This window comes from Lepidothrix coronata, unplaced genomic scaffold (genome assembly GCF_001604755.1).
Source record: "Lepidothrix coronata isolate B3197 unplaced genomic scaffold, Lepidothrix_coronata-1.0 Scaffold29, whole genome shotgun sequence".
Taxonomy (NCBI): domain Eukaryota; kingdom Metazoa; phylum Chordata; class Aves; order Passeriformes; family Pipridae; genus Lepidothrix; species Lepidothrix coronata.
In genome coordinates this window covers 2,105,931-2,121,981 of record NW_016690209.1, presented here as the reverse complement: position 1 = coordinate 2,121,981, position 16,051 = coordinate 2,105,931, and the positions used below count along the sequence as shown (strand labels likewise).

Sequence of the window (16,051 nt, the reverse complement as noted above, 5' to 3'; positions counted from 1 at the left end):
GAAGAGGGTATTGACTGGTGGAACCAGCTGCCTTCTTATCTGCAGTAAAGCATCTCAGGGTCACATCTTCCTAGAATTCCTAATGAACACAAACCTCCAGGCAGGACAGTGTCTGTAACTGCATTAAATTGCTCAAACCTATTTCATCCCACTGTTGTGCTCAGTGCAGGATAACTAGAAATTGTTGAGAATTCCCTGCCTCACATGCAGTGCTTATCCAGTAAAATGTGGGGGGCTGCCATGTCTGAACCCCATTACTTTGTAACATTTGGGACCATTAATAAAAGCTGTATATGTCATGTAATGAGCAACTTGTGGAAAGTGGTTTACTAAACAGGAAGAAAAACCCATTTCCAGTTCTATCTAGAACATTAAACATGGAACAAAAATGTCAAGGGTAAACATAAAAAAGCATATTCATATTTCTTTATGCACTCAGCATTCCAGCAGTGCCTGTGTTCTCACCTGCTGTTTTAGCAAGTTCACCTCTTCACATTTGATCTAGTTCTTTTATTCTTGCAAGTGATGAGACAGATGTTTAAATAAAGCAATTTAAGTGTAAGCTGCTTAAAGACTTTGAAAATAACTCTTCATAGAAGGCAGGGCTGAGGGACTTGTTTGTTAGAGGCTGGCAAATAACTGGTTCATTGACATACAAGTGCTAATAACCAATAACAAAGGTGAGTGAGAAGGTGTCCTTCATGGCCCCATCTACATGAAAAACAAATCCCATCTGAAGAACTTTCAGGCTTATCTAAAATCTCCTCAGTAAAGTCCAGAAATAATAGTCTAATAAAAACCAAGGCAGTATAGTTCATAGTTTCCAAATTGTTTTCAGTCTGAAGTCTACAGCTAAATTTGGAAACCTAGGTGCCTCCACTCCAAAATCCCCATGGCAGCATGTGAAGAAGATCAGGAACATTAAATCATCTACTCAGAGGTCCCTTCAGCCCAGTATCTTATTCTGTTGGTGACCATAGGTAAAATACATCAGGAATCTTCCTTACTGTCCCTTTATTGCCTCCTGCAAGCAGAGGTTAAGGTACAAGCCAGAAATTCCTATACTGTTCAAAAATGCATTTCTCTAAATAAGTGTAACTTTCTTTTTCCTCTAGCAAAAGATTGGTTTTCTCATCCAATGAAAACAAATCTGGGCACTCTTCTGTCTCATTTCACTTATTAAAGTAATTCACACATAAATGACCTCATTTGATTTTGATTTTTTTTTCCAGATGGCTCTGTAGCTTTTCCTCAAAGCATGCTGCTTTGCTGCTTTTCATTAGGTACGAGCAACCACAAATATTTTGGTGCTTCAGTGCTTGCCTACATGGTGACTGAAAATTTGATACTTAGCCTGTTTCCTGGTTTTCCATACTGAAAGGTTGCAGTCAGTAGCCACTGTCTGGAAAAAAAGGTCTCACCATTGTTGGCAGTAAAAGGCAATCCCAACTTTCTTTTAGAGTGTTATGGACATATATTATGTTTTTCTGAACAACTTCATAACAGTGGTATATGCTGATTTATAGTAGATGGGGTTGCTGTAGCCCCCAGAGCACAGACAGACCTCTCTTCCATGCACATGCAGAGCTCAGAGGATGTAGCAGTGAGTCTGGTTTTTGTTGCTCCAGAGCCTCTGGCTTTGTCAAGCTCTCCTGTTCAGTCCTGTGGACCCCAAATCCATTTGTCCAGTGATAGCAAAAGTAACTGGTTGACTATTGCAAACTTTGTTATGAATGAGTATTTCTTTGGTTAATACCACCTTTTCAGCAACAGCTGGCAGCTAAAGCAGATGTAGTGAACACATAATATTCTCTTGCAGTAAAGCAGAAAAGAAAGAGGAAAGTGATTGAATCAAAGGCTCTTTGTTTTCTCTGGACATGACTCATTAGAAACACTTTTCTCCACTATTGCTGTGTGCAAACTTCCTAAGAGGACCTGACTGTCTTGCCATCTCTGAGCAGATGGTAGGAATTATATAACAAGCCTAATGAGTTTGGTGTTTGATTGTGCCAGGGTCTAGTTATAATGAGTGTATTAGCTACTAACAGCCTCCTGATTGTCTTAGCCCTCCTGACCAGACTAACCAAGACCTTACTGTCCATGCCAAGAACAGGGAAACTCTCCAAAGCCTTCCCTGGTCCACTGGGGTCATGGAAAAGGCTGCAGTGTAGTGTGACAATGTGCTTAATCACGTAATTTTACTTTAGTCATCTTTTTCCATGTGCTGATTTAGCCCTGCTTAGCTTGTGAGATCTACTAGGAGTACTGGTTCTTGTGGTTAAACTCTAGTTTTGAAACCACTACTGCCTCTCTCCTTTCCCTGAAAACCAACTCCCAGTTATGGGACTACAGCTGTGACAACACAGGAGTGCTCAGTTAGGTTTGTGTGTTTCCTGTAGGTGTTAAGGGAACTACATCCCAAAGTTGGGTACTACTGAAAACCTGGTTATTATCACACACCAGTTTTTACTGAAGAATAAAGAACCACTGGTACGATACCATTTCTGTCCTGCTGACAGACTAATAACCTGCTGTACCAATCTGCACTTGAAACTACTACTACCCCCCCTTTTTATCTGCAGCCTCACAACCTGTTCTTATCTGTAATTACTCTTTCAAAGAGCCCAATCTGCCATTTGCAGCAATAATGGATCTTGTTACTAAATCACGAATTTATTACACAAACTGTCATGAAGCGTATTAGCAGAGAGTCATTTTCTTTGTGTTCTGCTCCTGTTAAGTCAACAGGACTGCAGTGAATGGGAGACTATATCTGAAAATGGTAACTGACTCAGAAGCCAGTTTATTTAATTTCCAAAGCCTGGAGGGTATTTGGCCATCTGCTTCCTGTTTAAACTGAGCCTTTTGGAAAACCTGGCCTGACCTTGCCAAAAGGACAGCTTGGAGCTTGTATAAAAATTGAGACCCAGGAAGCGTGATTTAATAAGAATTTCAGCACTCACAACCCTTAATCAACATGAAAAACCAAAACAACAGAGCATGGAAAAAGCAAGACCTGACTAAAGCAGGGAAACTTCAGCCAAGACATCTCTGACCTTTTTGGCTGTCTGGCCTGGGAGATGAACTGCACTCAGAGCTGCTCTGACTCAGGGAGTTCTCTGCACGTGGGCAGGCCCGAGCAGTGACCTGCACGTGTCAGCAACATTTGGAAGAACACTTTCCAATACTAACTGATGAGTTAGTGTCTGTGGCAGGCTGGGGAGGTGTGCTCTGTAAACTTGCAGACAAACTTTTGGAACTTTTCCTGACCATGGCCTGTTTGTTGGGTTGGGTTTTTGTTTGTTTTTTCTTTTTTTTTTTTCCCCCGGGAGATTCAGCATATTTGGTGATCTCTAGTTAGGAGAGCTGCTGGCTATGGAATAGCACTTCAGTGTAGCCCCTGATTGTCTAAACCATGGATATTTTGATGCCCAGACAGGAGGCATAAGTGGGCTAGAACTGGGCAGTGGAAGATTTTCTAAGATCCCCATCGTGTCCAGGATCTTGGCCTGCAGTTGTGATTGCTTGCTGCTTTTACATCAGTCATACAACATGCAATGTCAGCTGTGAAAGCTCCCAAAATTCAGCACTCACACCTCATTTGTCAATCACACCCTTTACACTGCAAAGCAAAATTAAATTTTCTCTGCTGCCATAACCCTTTCTCTCCCATGTATATTCCTTGCCCAAGCACTTCAGCTGTTTTGTTTCCACAGCTGAATTCTGTCCCTGTCTTCACTGCAACAGCTATCCAGGCTGCATTGGCAGCTGGAAAGGCTGTCTAGTAGGGGCAACTATGAATGGTGCTCTGTGTTCTGGGACTTGGGGAATTGGCACACATAAGAGTGAGCAATGGTCCCATTACCATGCCTTGTACTACCCTGATACAGCTTGTGTGCTGTCTATCCTACATTTCTTTCCCTTTCACATTCACTCTGACTTCTGACCTGTCACCCAGGTTCTTCCTTTCCCTTTGCCCTTGGGCCAAAAGTGAAGTGGAAAAGTTGAGCAAGAAGCTGGAACGGAAAATAAGGAATGTGCCTAGGAAGAGGAGGAAAGGGGTGCTGTCATTCTCATTTGGAGTGGCAAAGCAGGCACAAGGTCAAGTTGACAATAATATTTTCCTCATAAGTCTTGCCTTTTTTCGAGCAGCTCAGCCTCTGCTCATGTTGTTTGACTCAGTCATGCTCCAAGTTGTTGAGTTTGATGCATCTCTGATCATCTATCAAGGTTTTTAACCAGAATGCTCTTCTCCGAGCAGCGGTGGGTCCCTATCTTTGACACAGTGAGTTTGGGTTGGATGCAAGGCAGGATGTCATCTGCAGAGGGAGAGAGCAGAGAGAGGGAACTCCTGAAGGAACCTGAGGGAGCTAAACCAGGTCAGCAGCATGTGTTACATTTGTGGGTGCTATCTAGGAGGGGAGCTCCTAAGAGGTGGCAGACAAAATCCTTTTGGGTTTCCTGTGCGGGCAAAAGTATGGAGCTACTTATACCCCAGAGCAGTCTGGGGTCTGACAGAGGAGCAGTGACCCACGGGAGACTGCCTGTGGGATGACCTGGCTTCCCTCAGGCAGATTCAGGAGTGAGCCTCATGTTAGTTCAGTTAACAGGGGATAACCCTGAACCTCCCCTGCTGCCAACTGAACCTCCAACTCTTGTGACTGCTGCTTGCAATGGCCACTGCCACCAGCTGCTGTTTCCCTGGCTGGGCACCAGCACTTGGAGCTGTCAGGAGGCATTGGAAGTGGCTGGGTTGCCTGAAGGGTGGCATCTAATGGTGCCTCGAAGAGCTGCAAGTCGGAGAGGCAGGCCTGTGCATTGCATGAAGACAGCTGCCAGGTATGGCCACACTCTTGATATCTAATTTTTAGTGTGGCTTTGTTTCTGTTTCTGACTGCACTAAACTCAAGGTATTTCTTGCTTCTCCCATTGGGCTCTTTAGCTCAGTTCATGCCTCATGTTGCTCTGGCTTCTCTCTGAGCTTCTTTGCTCCTGGCAGTCCTTGGGCCCCCTTAACCCTGCTGGAATAGAGCAGACATACCTCAGGTAGCCATAAGGTAACCTCTCTGACCTCTCTGCTGTCTTCATGTGGCTCACTCTGTTCAGCACTTCTGTCTCCTTCTTCCTGCCCTCACTTTCTAGTTGAAATATCTTTTTTTTTCTTCTTTTGAGGACTGTCTTTTTTCTTTTGGCCTTCCATGGAACTGCTGGAGCTTGTCCTGTCCCTGTATGCCTGACTTATGATGGATTGTAAATTTTCCTATTTAGCAATTAGACTCTTCTCACAAGTGATCCTCAGGAGCATAGGGGTTATGCACAGCCCCATCAAGCACAAGGATTGTATACAGAGAGTCCTTGGGGCCAAATTCCATGTACTTAGTCTTTGTGGCTGTGGAACTGATTGAAGGCTGTCCCTGTTGGTTTTTACTTTGTGCTCTCTGTCCTTCCAAGACATTGAGTTGTAAGTATCCAGCTAAAGTATTTCAAGGACTGGAAGAAATCATGTGGGAACTCTCTAGAAAGCAAGGTTGATGGCCCTGAAAAGAAAGGGCTGCAGCTTGTCAATTTGCATTCTGCAGAAATTTGCATACTGCAGCAAATCTTGGTTTAGTGTCAGGGGGAAAAATGGCATTAACATTTATTTGTATGGAACTGCTCTCTCATACAGAGGAGAGAGTTTTCCAGAGACCCTTGATATTTAAGGAGCTTCCCTTATATCCTTTAACATCTACTCTGGTTATCTTGCTATATGTAGGGATAGATGGATATAGATTGTTTACCTTTGTAACTCAGCTACTGCTTGAGGTTCAGATATGGGCAGGAACAACCCATTCCTAACATATTTCTGTTATTGCTTGTCACTCAACAATTCAGATATTCCTGCTCTCCTCTTGTCATAGTATTTAACAATTTCTAATCGCGAAACTCCCTCAAACTTCACCCTAATTTCCTGGTCTGGCAGGAACTGAAGGTTTCCTTGTTTGTTTCCCTGTTGGAAATACAGCTGTACTGAAAAACCTCTGAGTGTTCTGGTTTGGAGAATGAGATGGAGCCCAGGAGCTGTTAAGGGTGTGTGGCCTCGTCAGAGGCAGGAGTTTCTCACTCTTAGCTGAATGTTCAGCCTTAGGCTGCTCCTAAGTGTCCTAGATTTGTTCCCAGTGGTAAAGGGAAGAAGTCAGTGTTCAGTCTGCCTACATTTTTCCTTGGAAGACTTTTTATAGAAGATCTGGTCATAAAAATACTTAGCCACATACATAGAGTGCATCATCAGTCTGCCTCACCTAGCTTGGGGAAGAGAGGCCAGAGGAAGAAGAGCACATCTACAAATGCAGATACAAGAGAATAAAAGGGATGCAAAGAACCCTGGTCTTGAGAAGCCTTAGAAGTACCATTTGAAACTTGTAGTTTAAGCAAATCTTGAGTATAACTGCAGGTAAACAATCAGGCTTTGAAGGAGGGGATTCTCCAGTGGCAAATACTACTGCTTTAAACCAAAATATTGCACGTTACTACGTCTCCCTCATTTAAAGTATCTTCACATATTTGAAATACGAGAATGGGAAAGCTTGGTGCCCAGGAATCATGTGAATGCTCATAAGATACCAACCATGAAATACCTCGGCATGCACTGAACTCTGCATGAAGAGACAGAGCAGACAAGCTCACTGTTTAATTTTCCTGGCTGTTACTGTTTGTGTCCAGGAGATGTCACTGAGAATCTGTAACAAACCAGCCTAAGTGGGTACTGGCTGGTTGGAGTTCCTGGTCTCTAGAGTGCAGCAGTCTGGGGGAAATCTGACTGAATTTGCATGACAGCATATTCTCTGTCACTGCTGACTGCAGACAGTGCAGCTGGAATGCCCTGGGATCCAGCTGCTGTGCATCAGCACTTGGCATCATCCCAAGGCCAGTGTGGAGGTCAATGTGGAGGCTGTGGCTCTGCTCAACATTTGAAATGCAATTCAGTGCAGTGTGAATGATGGTATTCTTGCTTTGCATTTTGGCTGAAAGCCTTTTCAATCTCTGTAGGCCTGTTTTCTTCCTAGCGGGGTCAGTTTAGTGGATGATCTCACTCAACTGAGTCATTTTCAGATGTAATTAAAGCAATAAGCAACCTTCAGAAAGGAAAATAGAGGCTAAAGGTAGTGTGCTGACAAAGCCACCATGGTGTCAAGAAAGTGGGAGGATTGGGCAGAGGCAGGTTCAGGACTAGGAATGGACTGTCCCCTCTACACACAAATAGCTAGGAGTTCCTGGAGCACCTCTTTGCAGTGATCACCAACACAGGAGCAGGAGAAACTGGCTTGTGGCACCAGCTGTGGTTAACAGCAGGGAAATGCAAGGAGCAGCCTGGAAACAGGGTTTATTTGTGGGGATTTAGAGGGTACTTTCGAGGATTGAGAACTTATTTTTTCCCCCCCAACTGATTCTCTATTTCCTCCCATGCTCCTAATGGGATAATTTATTGGATATTTTCCTTGAGGAAGGTAATTTACTGTCTCCCTCTCACAGCTCTCCCTTCACTAAATGGAAGCCTATGACATGGCTATTCCATGGGCCATGGAATGGATAAATAATGGGTGGGTGATAAATGATGAGAAAATCTCTGTGTGCTGCAGGACTACCCTCAGTATTGGGCTGTAGAGAATTCCTGAGCCTGATGCAAAAAAATGGGTTTACATAGAGATTGCAGAGAAAGAAGAAAGACTCTGGAAAAGGAATGTCCTAAATGTCCTATCTAAGGAGAACTGAGCAATAAGATACTTGTAACAAATGCTTTGTTTCATCCTGTTCCTTTATGTGCTCGTGCCTCATTAGTGAGCTCTGAGTCCAAGCTGGGGAGAAAACCTCTCTTAACTTCTGTGTGGTTGGAGCAATGCCCAGATTTATTAGCAGAACCAAGTTAGGATTGTACTGTGTACTACAACAGCTCCTAGAGCTGAGCATCGTGTCAGAAGAACTGTAAAGGCTGCTTTGTTATGAGGGACTTGGCTCCATGTTTCCTATAGCTCTACTAGTGTTTGGATCAGGGAATCTCTCAGAAAGAGACTCCTCTTGACCTTGTTGCTTATGACCCTCCTGTCCTGTTTAGTAGAGGTTTGATGCATATAAACAAGACAAGAGCAAAATTTGTTGATTAATTCCTCCATACACTTTGAGTGTCTTCTTGTTAAAGAAAGACCTAAGACCAGGTTGGTCCCAGGCCTTGTCAGGGGTTATATGTGTGTATTCAAAGCCTGTATGCCTGGTTATTTCATTTCCTTTAATGTCTAGAAGGAATCAGAGAGTGCTGTACTTATACGTAGACAAAAGTTTTAATATTATCACAATGAATTACTTGGAAATGGATAACAAAGAACCAAAAAGCACTTAATCAGAATTGTGAAGAAGGTTCCCAAAAAAGCTGAGAATAAACAGAGGCTAGAATCTCAGCTGGAGTCAACTGAGGTAATGAAACTACAGTGAGTTATAATTTCAAATGGGAAGCTGATTCATGTTTACTGGATGTGGATGCTTTACAAGGAGGAATATACCATTGAGTACTGACCAGTCTGTCCAAAGGCGTAAAATCACCCTCTAAACTTTGCAATTTCTCTTTTGCAGGAGGAAGAGGGAAGGATGGGGCACCCATTATAACCTTTCCAGAATTCGCAGGATTCAGTGAAATACCTGATGAAGATTTTCTGAATGTGGTCACGTATCTAACCAGCATTCCCAGGTGAGGATAAGCACAAGTGTCTGTTGATGTCCTAGAGAGTTTTACTTCCCCAGTGGCTCGCTGCTTTTAGTGATGCTACCAGGATGTACCAGTGACCCTGCATCTATCCAGTCATTAGGAAACTTCCCTACGTACAGGGGGCCCAAGGAACCGTTTTCATGATTTTCATTGGAAAGAAAGCTTCACACAGGGCAGGTTGAGCTGGGTGGGAGGGGTTGTAGATCTGAAGAGCAGCAACAAAGATGGCAGATCACAGGGGAGCTAAGAGGGGCTGTTTGTGAAAACCCTCAGGGGACCTGGGTGCAACAAGGGAAGGATTGCATCTAGAAGGAGACAAACTGGCAGGGTCCTGTGACTGCTTATTTTCTGAGTGCATCTTTCTGTGCAGCTTTCCCTTTTCTGAGAAAGCAAGTGAGGTGCTCCACTGACAGGATTCTGGCAAGCACCATGTGCATTCTGATGCTTTGTTTCTTTGGAGATTGCTCCACAGCTAGGATGTTTTCCTTGCTCTTTGCCTGCAGTTGTGGAAGCATAGTGAAACAAACTGACTTCCCCTGCTCTGAGGATCTGTGCTGAGGCATGGCTGCTGAATTACTTCTTGTTTATCTAAGAGAGCTTAATATTTTTTCAGTCCTCGATCCTGTCTCTGAACCATGGATGCTTGTGCTAGTTAGAAGCAAGCAAGGATTTATTATTTCCTGTGGTTTAGTGTAAAAAGGTGCTTAGAGGATCATAGGGGAAAATGCGCTCCTTCAAGTTTGAGTGAGAAGTTTTCCAGCTCCACCTACATGTATTCCCCATACTGACTTGCCAAAGCAAGCTGAGAGAAACCACACACTGTGAATTTAACAGCTTCATTGTTTCACTCTGCTCTGTGGGGCTTTTGTTCTGCAGGAGAAACTCTGTCTTAAGTATTTCTTCACTAGCTTCAGGACTGGGAGGGTGACCAGCCTCAGGGTTCATAAAACACCAATAGTAGCTGCAAAAAACATAAGACTAGTTTTTCAGTTCTTTGTACTTGGTATGCTGGGGGGTGATTCCCAGTAAAGTTGTCACATGTTGGGGAACTAGCATGTTGCATTGTCAACATGATAGACAGAAATGCTTTATGCTTCTTCAGCCTGTGTGAAACCCAAAAGTACAGATGGTTCAAAAGAAATAAGCCAAATTCATGAAGGATTGCTCCATCAATGGCAGCTGAACACAATGGCTCAGATGCAAACTCGGGCTGAAGAAATCCATTTATTCCTCAATGCTGGGACTTGGGAGAATATACCAAGAGAAATATTGTCCTTCTCATTTTCCTACTGCCTTTGTCTCAGTAGCCACTGTCTACTAACACTGGAGTCAGGGTATTGGGCTGGATGGATCTTTGCTTTGATTCAGTTTCAGTTCTGTGTTTTCTCTTCCCCTGAGGAATCCCAGAGCAATGTGCAAAGAATGATGAATTGCATTTCAAAACTTTGTAGGTCAGGAGAGCTGCAATATGCCCATTTTACAGATGATGAGTTATGTGTAAGTAATATCTCACACTACAGACAGGCTCACCAAAACCTGTGTTGAGTAAGTGACTGCTCAGATTGCTTTAAATGACTCATTCAAGGTCAGTGATTGGGGTTTGAAGGTATATTTTCTGCATACCAGCACACTGGTTTAACTCTTAGGTTCAATCACAGATCACACTGCAGGGATATGAGTTTTCTGTAGAGTTTTCTAGTCTTTGTTGCAGTGCTTTTAGAAAGATTGACTACATTTCTTGAGTCACTGTTTGAAACTTGTCACCCTCTATGTAGATGGTGAGGGACAAAGATGTCAATTTAGAAGAGGAAGAACCTGAGCAGCAAGCTTTGGTTATGTGATTTATGACATAATTATATGAAGTACTATCTTAATATGTCATAAGTAGTGGACCTGTTTGGGTGCAGCAGAGCCTTGTTAATCTGCAGTTGGCAAGTCCATGCACACAGAAAGCACTAAAGGGACTGCATTGTTACCTTCATCAGCACTACTGTGCTATATACTGCTGTGTGTATTATAACAGCATTCCTGTGCATGTTGTTTCACTGTTTTACTTCAATTTTCAAGAAAGATGAGAAGGTATCAAATGAAGTGACTAAGAATAGAGAATAGTCTCTAACTCTTCTGGAGTTACAAAGGGTATGGCCATGAATCAGGTAAGATGAAGTATAGTTTGAAAAGCAGTTCACCCTGTTTATCCTAGAAAGTACTTCCTTCTTCGGAGCTTAGTGAACCAGAGAAATCAGCACACCAAAAGAGGTCAGGAAATTCAACATCTCCTGGCCTCCTCAAGTCAGTGTTCAAGGGCTAACCCAAATTCAGAGCTGAAGATAGTACAGCTCTGCTGATTGCACATATTTCATTCAGGGAAAGGGAACCTCTCTGCCAGACATCTGTAGATCTGGGCAAATGTGCCAGAATTTATTTTGGAGGTAAGCTTGATGTCTGTCTGCTGCTCAGGATTGTCTTCAAATCCTTCTTTTCAGAGAACTGGAGAAACCCCAATGCGTTTTCATAAGAGATATTACAGTAGTGACACTGAGAAAACAGTGATAGAATTTGAGTGTCTGGGTGTCTGTATTTGTTTTTAAACAAACTCCCTTCCTCTGGCTACACACACAAGTGAGGTTTCTCAGCTGTACATCACTTGTGCTGATGCTTCCATCTTGGCTAGGCCTCTTCCCATGGCTGTTTGCCTGCATCCATTCCTCAGTGCCAAATGACATTCAGACCTTGGTATGGCCTTTCAGCATGCTGACTGAAATAGGATCGCTTGCTGACACTCTCTCTGTTTCCCTGGCTAAATTTAGGATCTAAATCAGACCTATCTAGTTAAAAAAAAAAAAAAAAGAAAAATACCCACCAAAAAAACACCCCAAAACCAAGCAAACAAACAAAAAAAAACCAAACCAGAGGTGCCACCTGGGGGTCTGGAGGCTGAGGCTGATTTTCCCAGGCCTTTCCTGCCTACCAGACTTCCAAAGCAAATTTTGGTTCCAATTAGCAGAATCAGTTTGATAAATCCAATGCAGATTTTTAGGTTGGTTAGGAAGACCCCAGGCTGAGAATTTTGTGTTTAGTTTCTTACCCTTCCAGTAACAATCTGCAACACACGCAATTTCCTTGTTGCCTTCTTCTGAACCTTTTTTCCCTGATGCGTACATACCATGCTGGTGACTTTTTTCCTTGAAATATTTGTCAATGCATACAGTTGTGTATATATAAGAGGAGAAACAGATGAAGTCTCTTCCCTGTGCTTGAGGGGCACTGCTGCAAACCACCTTTTCTGTCCTCTGCATAGAGAACTGCATGTTGCACTACTAAAGAGGAAAGGTCATGTACTATCATTGAATTTTATAATCCCCAGAGGATGCTGTAAAAATATTGAAGTGGGAAGTTCAGTGTGTTTTCCTGTTACCAGTATGAATTATTGGGAAGACTCACATGGCATGTCAGGTTTGCCAGAGACTTTGGCTTTCAGGTTGCTGTTCTTGATCCAGCAGAGGCACAGCAGGAGCTCAGAGTTGCTACTGTTGGTGGTCTTAGTGGATTATTGACACAAGTTTGCACAAAATAAACCCATGAAAAGTCCTGGGTTGCTCCTTGTATGGACAATGGAAAAGGAATCAAGGAAGTGCTTTAATAATTTTTTTAAATTTTGATCTGTGGGTAGATGTTTGATCGCAGTATATCCTTTGATTATGACATTTATACTCTTCCCACTTGCCTCTGGTTTGTTCTGAGATGACTGAGCCATCCTCCTCCAATGAGGTTTCTGGACACTTTTCTCAGTGTGTACTTCCAAGGACTTCTCTCCAATGCTGAATGCTCTTGGAAAGCAGAGAGTAGAGCAGTCACTCTTGAACCCCAGAGTGGGATTTTTGAGAGGGAAAGAGAGGATGTGGTATTTATGAGGTCTACATACGTGGGATAGAGCACCAAATCAGTGCCTCCTAGATCCTCCTTTAAAAGCACTGAGAGGTACCAGGAACTGTTACCTTAGACAATATGTTAAAAGGATAGTTTTGAATGACTTGCAACCCTGGAATGAGTTTGTGATTGGCAAGATAGAATTCTTCAGTTTCTGCTTTGTCTATCAGAATTCCTGGGGCTTTTGTACACAGCAAGGTGGTAACAGTCAGGGGATATTGACCCCCAGGAGCTCAGTGCCCCTGTCAGATGTCCGCATACCTGGAGAATGAAGACTGAAGTGGGGTGTCTAATAGCTTGAATTATTTTGCAGAGAAAACAGGATCTGAGGGTTTTGTCTTCAATACAGCACAGTGGAATTTGTGATCCTGAACGATTCATGTCACCTAGACTGGCAGTGGAGTAGCTCAGCAGCTCAGAGATTTAGCAGATAAAATATTCATGTTTTGTGTAAGCTGCTAACCTTACACTGGAAAGAGAAAATTTGCTGGCTTTCCCTTTTGTGTGAATTTCAGCCAAATATTCATTCTTTCCACTGTACGTTGTTTTCATAATGAGCTCAGAGGGTGATCTGAAGGAGGCTGTGTTTTGCTGCAGTAGCTCTTCCTTGGAATAGGAGTATCTCTGTGTAACCCTGCATACCTATTTCATCTGTTTTGCAGTCTGGAGGCTGCCAGCATCGGATTCATCATCATCATAGACAGACGACGGGACAAATGGAGCGCAGTCAAAGCATCCCTGACACGGATAGCAGTAAGTGCTTGCTTTTGTTATTTATCTTCTGGAAATTAAAATTGTCTGCTGAACCTTCAGCACATGATATAGTCTCCTGTGCTCATTTTAAGCTCCCATTTTCTGGCCATGGATGCAGACTCTCCCCTGCCCTGAAGCTCATGACTGTTAAATAAGAGAGGGAGGAAGCTGCAGGAACAAATTACACAGCCTTGTTTACTGCTGAATTAGGACAAATTCCTTATTTTCTGGGTTGACTGCAATCTAAATTCTAGTAATTTTAAGTTGGTTCCTAGAAGAGTATAAGAGGTCCCCTTCTGTGCCCTGAGGAGGAATTGATGTGGCCTGCTTATGAAAGAAACAGATCCCAAGGGACTTGTGTTTGCATGGTAGTAAATGATCTCTGTCAGAAACTCTTAATGGCTTATTATATTTCATTTGCAAAAGTCAGAGCTGGGCACTGATTTTCATTGCTGAGAAAAGCAGCTGCATTTATACATCTATTACCAGGAATGTGCAGTGTGAGGAGCAAGCACTTATACACAGAGGTGCAGGATGAAGAGATGACAAAGGCAACTTTAAGTTCTTTTGAGGTATTTAGACAGAATTGTTTTTTATTCTCAGGGTTTTTTTAGTTGCTCTCTTTGAGTAATTGTTCTTTTTTTATGCTTGATGAGCTCAGAGGAGTGTGTGAAGAGATGTAGGCTGGGTGTTGCAGGCAGGGCTATGTCTTATGAATGTGTTGAGTGTCTGCATGTGTGTAAAAATATGTGAGGTTAACAGCATTCAAAACTCTTTGCAGAATGAGAAGGTAGGTCAGCCTGGGGAATCCATCTGTGCCACCAGCTTCCTTCACCACGTCAAATGTGGGCAGCCAGCTTTGCCCTCTAGTGGCAGCAGCCCAAAAAAATGGAAAAACCTATGGTGTGGAGGTGCAAAGGAGCTTGGCAGGGTTCAAATCTGGGGGAGAAAGGCCCTTGTCAGGAACTTTGTAGCTCTGTGATAAATCCACATCAGAAAACAGTGTGTGGCTGGGCAGTAAAATCCATGGGCCAGTCTTCCTGCTGGCTTTGGAGACAGTGACAATGGGCACATGCAGAGGGGACCAGCTGATACAGTGAGCAGCTGGACTGAGCAAGATTCAGCAAGTCTTACCTACTTTGCCCTGTTTAGGAAACACTTGGCTGAAAATTCCCTAACAAGGCAGAGTTGACCCTGCTAATAGTTCTGTATTTCTTGCAGGGAGCATTTCCAGGAAACTTGCAGCTGGTGTTTGTCCTGAGACCCTCCCGCTTTATCCAAAGGGCGATCGCTGACATTGGCATTAAACTCTATCGAGATGACTTTAAAATGAAGGTACCGGTAAGCATGCATTTTTTGTCCATGTGTTTTCTCCATATCTGCAGTTCTTGGGTCTCAGCAATTTCTCATAACCCAGTAACTGAAATGTGATTGCAAGTGGCAACTGGGGACTTTCATTTGAGTCTGTATGATAATACCTGTATGGTAATGCCAAAATGTTAATTAACAGTGGATGCTTCACAGTATTGAATGGACATGTTCCCACATGGCAGGTCAGTCTAGCTATAAAATGTGGCTCAGTTTTTAAGTACTGACATTTTAACTCAGTGGAGCTGTTCCTCTGAAGTAGGCAGAGGTAGATCTCATTCCAGTGACAAACGTTAAGTATTGAGGACTACAGAGCAACAAAAGGCTGGGGTTGAATTCTGCACTATTTTATGGATTATCCATGGGACTGCTGACTTTGTTAAGTGCTTCCAAAGCATTTCCTATTCTGAATACCTTTTATGATCTCCAGGCCCTCAAGATTCAAAGTTTGTTTTCTGTTTCTTTTTATATTCACTTGGCATATGCAACAGGTTGATGAGACTGTGATTTGAAGAAGATTATCAATCCTGAAAGAGTTCAAGTTTTAGGTTATTCTATGAGAGCTCTTTTGGGAGTTGTTCCTAGCTGCATGTTTGCATGTGGTTTCAAGTGTTTTATAAATAGACTTGAATTATGATTATTGATGATATTTCATCCTGGACCAGACTCATACTGGGTTCTGTAATGACTTTACTGTAGGGATTCATATGACTCTTTTGGATTTTACTTGTGGTTTCGTATTGTTTTGCAAAAGACTCATAGCTCTCCACCAACGAATTCTAGCTCTGTCAATACCCAAGTTTGAAGTTCAGATGTTTAAGACACCTTCTGCTTCTTCTGAATGAGAGACAGCAGCCTATTTATTACAGTGCATACAGGAAAGGAACCATGAATAGGCATCTGGTTAATGTGGACTAAATTGTAACATTTACTGTAGTTTGGCAAGCGTGCCTTTATGGTAAAATGCAAAAGTGATGAAAAAATATATCTTTGAATCCAAACCAAAATATCTTATAGTACTTCAAAAAATGGATGTTCCTGTATTTAATAAGCCATGATCTGTTACTATAGCAACTATTGTAGCAGCAACTGCAGCCCAGAAAGGGCAACCTCATCAAGGATTAGCATTTTCCAACAATTCAGCATCTTCCACACTTTTAGCAATTTATTTGATGACAGTGTTGCATTTCAAATCCAATTTGAAAGAGATGGAAGTTGGAAGAAAGGTTAATTCTAGGCAGAGGTCAAGCACTGCATTAAGTA

The 16,051-nt window shown here is 42.7% G+C and overlaps 1 protein-coding gene across 1 annotated transcript in view; it reads left to right on the top strand.

The window, feature by feature from the left end:
- Positions 1–16,051, top strand: part of MCF2L2 (MCF.2 cell line derived transforming sequence-like 2) — a 60,154-nt gene that overhangs the window by 18,803 nt on the left and 25,300 nt on the right. Inside the window, 3 exon segments of the mRNA XM_017810465.1 lie at positions 8,605–8,719; positions 13,330–13,420; positions 14,642–14,761. Of these exon segments, the coding sequence (XP_017665954.1) occupies positions 8,605–8,719; positions 13,330–13,420; positions 14,642–14,761 (326 nt within the window).